Below are 10,601 nucleotides of genomic sequence, written 5' to 3' on the forward strand. Positions count from 1 at the left end.
CGATGCTTTGAAATACTTGATTGATAAACCCTGACCCTTGGTCTGACACAACTTGTTGAGGAGCCCCAAACCTGGTTAACACACTTTCCACCATGGCCTGGGTCACATCCTCTGCCGACTTAGAACGGAGTGCACTCACCACAGTGAACCGTGTGAGTGCATCCACTGCTACAAATATGTACCTCGCCCCTGAATGAGCTTGTGGTAGCGGCCCAATGAGGTCTATGTGTACTCTCTCGAAGGGAGTACTCACCTCCAGCCACCTACGCAAAGGTTCCGCCCCCAACCTATGTGCCTTGTACCTCAGACAACTGTCACAAGAGGCTACATAGACCTTGATATCTTTACCCATGGATGGCCAATAGAACCTTTGACGTGCCCTCTGCAACGTCTTGGACTCCCCTCCATGGCCTGCTGCTGGGATGTTATGACACAGATACATTGCAGTCCTCTGGAACTCCGGTGTCAAGACTGCCTGGTATACTGGTTCAGACCGTATACCCGAAACCCTACCAAGATGATACAACACCTCATCTTCAACCACAAACTCATCCACTGGAGCTGGAAGTGACTTCCTCAACTCCGCACGCTGACCCCTCAAAAACTTCCTTACCTCCCCCCACAGGGGGTGACCTTCCTGACTCCGTATCAACTCCCTTACATTCCACGACACATCTTCCTCCCCCCTTTCACTCACCACTGCTACATTGTGACACCTTGACAACGCGTCAGCGACCACATTGCTTTTCCTTGGTACATGTTCAAAGTTTGTAATGTTAAACTCTGCGAGCGAGGTAACCCACCGTGCCAATCGCTGACAAGGCTCCTTGGACTCGAACACATACTTAAGGGGTTTGTGATCGCTTCTGAGCCAAATTTCATGTCCAAGCAAGATGTACCGGTTCCGTTGTAATGTGAATGTGATCGCTAGCGCTTCCCTCTCAATCGTACTATAGTTCCTCTCTGCAGGACATAGTACTCGTGAACAAAATGCAATGGGACGCTCCCGTCCTCGCTCATCCACCTGAGCTACCACACCACCTATCGCTGCTCCAGAAGCATCTGCATACACCAGAAATGGTTTGCTAAAATCTGGGTGCGCCAAGATACTGCGAGAGCTGACAGCAGCCCTCAGTACCTGGAACGCCTGCTGTTGTTCCTTCCCCCACACGAACTCTGCAAGTCCACTGATCTGACGTAATGGTCTTGCAATTTTTGAAAAATCTTTAATAAATCGCCGATAATAGCTAACCAACCCCAGGAAAGATTTGCACTCTTTCTTGTTCTGTGGAACTGGGAACTCTTGAATATCCCTGGTTTTATCTGGCAATGGACTGATACCCATCCGGCCCACTGTATGACCCAAGAATGTTACCGATTCTCCAAAAAAACTGCATTTTTCGAAATTCACTTTGAGGTTGTGTGACCTCAGCCTTAGCAAGAGTTTCCTCAAATTATGCATGTGCTCCTCTAATGACTTTCTCAGCACGATTACGTCATCGAGGTACAGCAACGCTGTGGGACCTATCAACCCCGATAATACACTCATCATTAGCCTACTGAACACAGCAGGTGCTGACTTCAACCCGAAAGGAAGTCGTTTATATTGCCAGAGCTCGTTGCACGCACTAAACGCTGTGATTTCCCTCGACTCTTCCTCCAGCGGTATCTGGTGATACCCACTGAGTAGGTCTAATGTGGTAAAATATTGTGTACCCTTCAAGTGTGTCAATGTGTCCTGTATGTTTGGTAATGGGTATGCTTAGTCTTTCGTCAGCTTGTTTATTCTGCGTAAATCTACGCATAACCTCACTCCCCCATTCTTTTTCCTGACTACTACGAGAGGGCTGTGCCACGGTGAACTGGATGGTTCAATGATATCATGCTCCCTTAGCTGGCTTATCTCCTCTTTCACCTCCCTCTGGTGTGCCACTGGTATGCTATATGCTCTCGTATATACTGGATGTGCGCCCTCTACGTCAATTCTATGTGCTCCTTGAGTAATGCACCCTGGGGGTTCCCCTCTCAACGCAAAAACATCCGGGAACTCCCTGACTAAGCCCCTTAAGGCTTCCTTAACCTCCCTTTCCATGGACATCCTATCCACTATTCCCATTAATTTATCCATTCTATCCTCATCGCCCTCACTCTGACTTACTGACATGGCTGCAATAATCTCCTCCACAGGGTGCGCCCACGCTACCTGTGCATGCTTACTCAAGGTGACTGGCCACCGAGAGGGATTAAAAACCCTCAACCGAATTACCCCTTCATTTATGTCTTCAATAGTCTCCATTATCACCAACCCTGCAATGGCTCAATTTGCACAACGTCTACTCCCTTGGCTTTACATGCCATTTTAATCACTAAGGATGCTTCTCCCGGAATGGTGACATCCTTGGGTACCGTGACTGCCCACTGTATATTCTGGTCCCCAGCCGAGTTACCACAGTTACCCCTCACTACTGCTACTCCTTCTCTACTCCTCACCTTGTTAACGTCTACCGCTTGACCCCCACATACCAATTTATTCCCCCTTGCGCTGAACGCTATGGTACATGAGTATTTTTCGAGGAAATCAATTCCCAAGATAATGTTGGTATGTTTCAGCCCTATATCCTGTATTACTACAAAACTATGTTTAAACCATCTATCTTCTAGCTGGAAATCCACAGTTGTCTCACCCAACACCCGCAACGCATTATCCCCCACCGCCGTTAATCTCCTGTTGTTAGGTATCAGCCTAACGTCTGATCCTAACACGCTACGACTCATGATGGACACGGAAGCACCGGTGTCCACCAAGGCTGTATAGATAGTGCCCTTTAACCGTAAATGTACCTTTATGGGATGACCCGACCCGACGGTACACAACCACTGTCCGCCACCCCCTACTGTACACACTGGGTAATTAGGCGGAACAAAAAGCTTACACTGCCAGGCCAAGCGACTACCGTCACCACACAGCTTACACACTTTTGTCTGCTTAGGTCGTTCTGGCTCGTGTTTACCCGCAGTGTACCCCGTTCCCCGGGGATACCCTCTACCGGTACCCTGGTTCTGGTGGTACATTCCTGTTGCTCCCTGAGCAGGCGTGTATCGTGGTGGAGCAGGAGTGAACCTGCCTCCACGTGCCTCTTGATTATAGCCTCCTCGCTGCCCGCGAGTACCCTGATGGGGTCCCCACGACACCCCACTCGTATGTTGTCCCTGAAACACCCTTGGCTCCCAGCCCTTATTATTGTTACGTCGAGGAGCACCTCGCCCCTTGCCCTTGGAATGTGTGACCCCCGCCGCGGGTCCATCCTCCACTGGCTGAGCTACTGGGGCCCAGAGCTGAGCCTGTCTCTCTTGCGTGTCTGCAAGATTTGCCTGTTCCTTAGGGGACACTTCCTTGAAGATGTCATCCTCTGTCAGTTTATGTGTCGGGCTATTCTCTGCCCAAAACACTGCATGTTTCACCGCTTCCTTAAAAGACTTAGCTTCCCTGCAGTGTAACGCACTTTCCCGTGGTAATGCACCGAAAAAAACACTCCGTTGCATAGAATCTCTTACTACCCCCGTGAACTGCGTTTCCGTCCGCTCAATCACATCACCCAAGAGTCTTATTCTATGGCCAAACGCCCTTAATTGTTCCCCTGGTTCTCGTTTAAGTGCAGCTAACTGAGCCTTTAGTTCTACTGCATCGTGCTGCACATCGTAATGATCTATCAGTTCCTGTTTAAACTCGCTATAACTATTTATTTCTCTAATTTCCGCCGAGTTGAGCAGGGTCTTTGCTTCCCCTTTCACCTTGGAATATGCCAATGCAATCTTTGCCTGATCCGACCATGACCCCACACTAGTCGCCTTCTCTAGAGCAAAGAAAAATGTTCTAATATCCGTCAGTATCTGACCTTTCGAATCCCGTTTGGCGCCCCAAAACGTGGGTATGTCTCCATATACCTTAGGTCCTGCATTAGTCGTCTCATGCGTGCTCAACACATTTTTCAACCACTGTGCAACCTGCCCAATTGTCTCTGACGCTGCCGCCTGCGCCGTAAGCAACGCCGCCGTGTTATCACCACTCTCACCCTGACCGACCTTACTCGTGGCCTGGCCACTGGCGCCCCTATTACTACCCGTACCCGTCATGGCTACTCGCCCCTTATGTGCTCGTGTATGAACCAGCTTGACGCTTTGTCGTACAGTAACCTTACTTGGCCTTATTCCCTTAATCTCACTAGAATCACTTATAATTTTAAGCCACCATTAACAACGTCACTTATCAGTTCCCCACACTACTGTTTCCACCCCTTAGGGGACCTTTCCCTGCCGCACAACGTGGCCACTCCACTTGGCCCCACACCCCACTATGGCCACTCACTGGCCCACACACCTTCCCTTCCTCACTCCAATATCCACCATCCTGAACACAACCCGACGTCTACCAATTCCCGAACATTCCCTCACCAACTAAACCAGTAACACACTTCCTTCATCTCTCAAAGTGTTCCAAACCTGTTTTCGCTGCCACCAAATATGTCGTGACGCTGAACCCCGGTTCATTCCGAACACAGCGATTACACAACACATAGCACCTTGCCTCAGCAACCGTTACTACCACCATGTACTCCTACACACACCAGACCCTTGAGGCGTACCACTAGGTTTGTACTGGAACACAATGAATGAACATATGGAAGGTATTTAAAGGCCGTCGTGTTTTGTCATTTAATTACAAAGAATAGACTCTGACAAATAATAATATATTAACATACTCTATTAGGTCAATACACTTCCAATACCCATAGACCACTTGACCTCCGCGATCACCACACACACTCGTAACTCCCGCCTAAGTCCCTAATACGGAATGATTACTACAACGCTCCTCACCCGGTTAGTCTTACATTATATACTCACATACTGCAGACTTAACTTGGTCACTAAGATCACAACAGGCTCTCACATAGCTGTCTGCTACACTTCGCTGCTGCCACAAACGGAGACCTCGAAGGACTTGCCAGTTCAACTTCCACAACAAGACTGCCTCCAGCCAACCATGGCCTCAATCTTTTCACCAAGCCTCTCGAGGAAGGTATAATCCGATTAACCTTATCCCTAGAGCGGTAACCTTGATCCTAGAAGCCTGACGAAGAATAATTCCTCTTTCCAGGAATTATTAATTTGGCTAAACAGCTTCGGTCTTAATCCATTGACCTTTCTTAGATATGTGATCCATAGTCTGTCTACTTACATGTACTTTCAATCATCATTCGTTAAGTGTTGTAGTAATGATCCTCTAGCTAATAATTCCTACTAACTTGTGGATTACAACACATCATCACTATCATAGCTATCAGTGTCACTGGGAATGCTTCTATCATCACTAACACACCTACCACTCTCACTGGTACTGTCACAACAATCACTACCAGAGCTACCACCGTTAATGGTACTACCCTTGCTATCACTACCAAAGCTACCACTGTTACTGTTATTAACCTTTCCATCACTACAACTGTTAATGGTACTACCACAACCATGACTACCAGAGCTACCACTGGCACTGATAATACCCATACCATTAATACCAGAGGTACCATTGTCACTGGTACTACGACTAACATAACTACCAGAGCTTCCACTGTCACTGGTACTGCCCCAGTTACCACTGGCACTGATACTACTCCTACCATCGTTACTATCACTACCACTTTCAATGTTTCTACCCCTATCATCCCTATCGCTGTCACTGGTAATACCCCAATCATGACTACCAGAGCTAACGCTGTCATTGATACCACCCTAACCATTGCTACAACAGCTACTACTGTCAGTGTTACTGCTACCTGCACCTATTACCTCCAACTGACCCACTAACTGTACCCATCACCTCCATCTGAGCCACTATCAGCATCCATCACCTTCACGTGGACCACTACCTGCACCCATCACCTACACTCGAGCCTTTACCTCAACCCATTACCTTCTCTTAGGCCACTATTAGAACCCATCACCTCATCTTGGGCCAATATCAGCACCCATCACCTTCACTTGAGCCAATATCTGCACCTATCACCTCCAATTGAGCATCAACCCAATACCTCCAATTCAACATCTACCAGCACCCATCACCTTCAATTAGGTAACTACCAGCTCCCATCACCTTCACTTGGGTCACTACCAGCACCTACCACCTCCAATTGGGTCACTTCCAACACCCATCACCATCACTTGAGTCACTACTAGCATCCATAACCACCTCTTTGGCCACTGCCAGCACCCATCACCTCCACGTAGGCCACTACCAGTTATAAAATAAATAGGTTTACATTATAAATCGTTTAACGTAATACATTATCAGTGGCAACTATTATATTTTACAGCGACTTAACAAATCTGTTAAGTGAATAAGTGTCTGGTAATTACATGACAATCCTCTCTTATTAACAATTCTGAAAAATCTTAGTTTGTTAAACTTTGTAAAAGGGTAAAAGTGTCTGGAAACTGAAAATATTAATTGTCATGCAAGTTGTAGTTTTTAACAGCATGCTTAAACAGTATTACTTAGCCGCGAAAACTTCCTGGATTTTTGTCCGCAGTCATTTGGAATATGAGAGATGAAGTAATGTCATTATCAGTTTATTAAAATTGATTTAAATATTTCTATTCAACAAAGTAGAAAATGAACTATCACTGGCACGATACCACCTATCACTAACATAGCTATCACTATGATTATCCCAACAATCACTACCAGAGCTACCACTGTCACTGGTACTACCCCTACCAGAGCCACCACTGACACTAGTACTACCTCAACCATCAATACCTCTGTTACTATTACAACCCCAACCATCACTACCAGAGCTATACAGTCACTAGTACTACTCCCTATTATCACTACTAGAGCTACAACTGGCACTGATACAACCCCAAACATCACTACCATAGCTATCAATGTCAATGGTAATTCCCCTATCATCGCTAACAGAGCTACCACTGTCACTGGTACTTTCGCAACAATAACTACCAGCGCTACCATTGTCAATTGCCATACTATCACTACTAGAGCTACCACTGTTACTGTTATTAACCCTTCCATCACTACAACTGTTATTAGTACTACCACAACCATGACTACCAGAGCTACCACTGTCACTGTTACTACCACAACTATCACTACCACAGCTACCACTGTCAATAGTACTACCCCTACAATCACTACCATAGCTCCCACTTTCACTGGTACTACCCCTTCCATCACTACCACTACCACTGTCACTATTACAACCCCTGATATCACTACTAGAGCTACCATGGCATTGGTACTACCCCAACCATCACTACCAGAGCTTCCGCTGGCATTGTTACTACCCTTTCCATCACTACCAAAGCTACCTCTGGCAATGATAATACCCCAGCCATTACTACTAGAGCTACCATTGTCACCGGTACGACCCCTGGCATCACTACCAGAGCTACCACTGGCACTGGTAATACGACTAACATAACTACAAGAGCTACCACTGTCACTTGGTACTGCCCCAGCCATCACTGCCACAGCTACCACTGGCACTGATGCTACTCAAACCATCACTACTATCACTACCACGATCAATATTACTACCCCTACCATACCTACCGCTGTCACTGGAAATACCCCAATCATGACTGCCAGAGCTATCGCTGGCATTGATACCACCCTAACCATCGCTACCAGAGCTACTACTGTCAGTGTTACAGTAGTAGCAGTTACCTGCACCTATCTGCTCCAACTGACCCACTAACTGTACCCATCACCTGCATCTGAGCCTCTACCTCAAGCCTTTATCTTATTTTAGGCCACTATCAGAACCCATCACCTCCACTTGGGCCACTACCAGCACCCACCACCTCCAATTGGGCCACTACCAGCACCCACCACCTCCAATTGGGCCACTACCAACACCCATCACTTACACTTGAGACACTACCAGCACCCATCACCTACACTTGGGACACTACCAGCACCCATCACCTACACTTGGGACACTACCAGCACCCATCACCTACACTTGGGACACTACCAGCACCCATCACCTACACTTGGGCCACTACCAGCACGCACCACCTCCAATTGGGCCACTACCAGCACCCACCACCTCCAATTGGGCCACTACCAACACCCATCACTTACACTTGAGACACTACCAGCACCCATCACCTACACTTGGGACACTACCAGCACCCATCACCTACACTTGGGACACTACCAGCACCCATCACCTACACTTGGGCTATTACCAGCACCTATGTCCTTCACTTTGGTCACTACCAGCACCCATCACCTACACTTTGGTCACTACCAGCACCCATCACCTCCAATTGGGAAACTACCAGCAACCATTATCATCAATTGGGTCCTAACTAGTTATAAAATAAATATTTTTATATTATAAATAGTTTTATGTAATACATTATTAGAGGCAATTATTATATATCACATCGACTTAACAAATCTGTTAAGTGAATAAGTGTCAGGTAATTACATGACAATCCTCTCTTATTAGTAATTCAGATAAAAATCTTAGTTTGTTTAACTTTGTAAAATGATAAAAGTGTCTGGAAATGGAAAATATTAATCGTCAGTCAAATTGTAGTTTTTAATAGTTTGCCAACACAGTATTACTTGGCGGCGAAGAAAATCTGGATTTGTCTCCACAGTCATTTCGAATATAAAACATTAGGTAATAATATAATTTCGTATCATATAATTCATCAACACAAGACAGAACACGAAACAATAAGTATTGAATGGAAGTGATTGTAGAAAGCCTATTGGTCCATATTTCTTGATGCTTCTATATTGGAGCGGAGTCTTGAGGTGGGTAGAATATAGTTGTGCATTAATTGGCTGTTGATTGCTGGTGTTGACTTCTTAATGTGTAGTGCCTCGCAAACGTCAAGCCGCCTGCTATCGCTGTATCTATCGATGATTTCTGTGTTGTTTACTAGGATTTCTCAGGCGATGGTTTGGTTGTGGGAAGAGATTATATGTTCCTTAATAGAGCCCTGTTGCTTATGCATCGTTAAACGCCTAGAAAGAGATGTTGTTGTCTTGCCTATATACTGGGTTTTTTTGAGCTTATATATATATATATATATATATATATATATATATATATATATATATATATATATATATATATATATATATATATATATATATATATATATATATATATATATATATTAGTATATTTTGGTAGCAGTCTTTCCTGTAGACATATTTTATTAAATATGACCGAAAAAGTAAGATTAATAATTCTAACACGAATTTTCTCAATCTTTCGTACATTATGCTTCACTGTTGGAGGTAAATCAAAAATCACTTCTCCAAAATTCATTTTTATTTCTAGTCTGACGCGACACGGGCGCATTTCGTAAAACTTATTACATTTTCAAAGACTTCACAAATACACAACTGATTAGAACTTGCGTTTCCCTGATTTTATATCTACATTTGAGTGAGGTGGGAAGGGTGATGTGGCATTACATTTGAGTGAGGTGGGAAGGATGATGTGGCATTAGAGAATATTAATAGGGTATTAAAAGTATCAACACAAGACAGAACACGAAACAATGGATATTGAATAGAAGTGTTTGTAGAAAGCCTATTGGTCCATATTTCTTGATGCTTCTATATTGGAGCGGAGTCTTGAGGTGGGTAGAATATAGTTGTGCAATAATTGGCTGTTGATTGCTGGTGTTGACTTCTTGATGTGTAGTGCCTCGCAAACGTCAAGCCGCCTGCTATCGCTGTATCTATCGATGATTTCTGTGTTGTTTACTAGGATTTCTCTGGCGATGGTTTGGTTATGGGAAGAGATTATATGTTCCTTAATGGAGCCCTGTTGTTTATGCATCGTTAAACGCCTAGAAAGAGATGTTGTTGTCTTGCCTATATACTGGGTTTTTTGGAGCTTACAGTCCCCAAGTGGGCATTTGAAGGCATAGACGACGTTAGTCTCTTTTAAAGCGTTCTGTTTCGTGTCTGGAGAGTTTCTCATGAGTAGGCTGGCCGTTTTTCTGGTTTTATAGTAAATCGTCAGTTGTATCCTCTGATTTTTGTCTGTAGGGATAACGTTTCTATTAACAATATCTTTCAGGACCCTTTCCTCTGTTTTATGAGCTGTGGAAAAGAAGTTCCTGTAAAATAGTCTAATAGGGGGTATAGGTGTTGTGTTAGTTGTCTCTTCGGAGGTTGCATGGCTTTTCACTTTCCTTCTTATGATGTCTTCGATGAAACCATTGGAGAAGCCGTTATTGACTAGAACCTGCCTTACCCTACAGAGTTCTTCGTCGACTTGCTTCCATTCTGAGCTGTGGCTGAGAGCACGGTCGACGTATGCGTTAACAACACTCCTCTTGTACCTGTCAGGGCAGTCGCTGTTGGCATTTAGGCACATTCCTATGTTTGTTTCCTTTGTGTAGACTGCAGTGTGGAAACCTCCGCCCTTTTCCATGACTGTTACATCTAGAAAAGGCAGCTTCCCATCCTTTTCCGTCTCGTAAGTGAAACGCAGCACGGAACTCTGCTCAAATGCCTCCTTCAGCTCCTGCAGATGTCTGAC

General features: G+C 45.1%; 2 protein-coding genes across 2 annotated transcripts; both read left to right on the plus strand.

Moving 5' to 3' along the window:
* Nucleotides 1-5,526: 5,526 nt before the first annotated feature.
* Nucleotides 5,527-5,865, plus strand: LOC138359380 (uncharacterized). Its single transcript, XM_069318507.1, has one exon. The coding sequence runs from the start codon at nucleotides 5,527-5,529 to the stop codon at nucleotides 5,863-5,865; it is 339 nt and encodes a 112-aa protein (XP_069174608.1).
* An 854-nt stretch (nucleotides 5,866-6,719) lies between these two features.
* Nucleotides 6,720-7,499, plus strand: LOC138359381 (integumentary mucin C.1-like). The gene has a single exon (XM_069318508.1). The coding sequence runs from the start codon at nucleotides 6,720-6,722 to the stop codon at nucleotides 7,497-7,499; it is 780 nt and encodes a 259-aa protein (XP_069174609.1).
* Nucleotides 7,500-10,601: the final 3,102 nt, after the last annotated feature.

This window comes from Procambarus clarkii, chromosome 90, assembly GCF_040958095.1.
Source record: "Procambarus clarkii isolate CNS0578487 chromosome 90, FALCON_Pclarkii_2.0, whole genome shotgun sequence".
Lineage (NCBI taxonomy): Eukaryota > Metazoa > Arthropoda > Malacostraca > Decapoda > Cambaridae > Procambarus > Procambarus clarkii.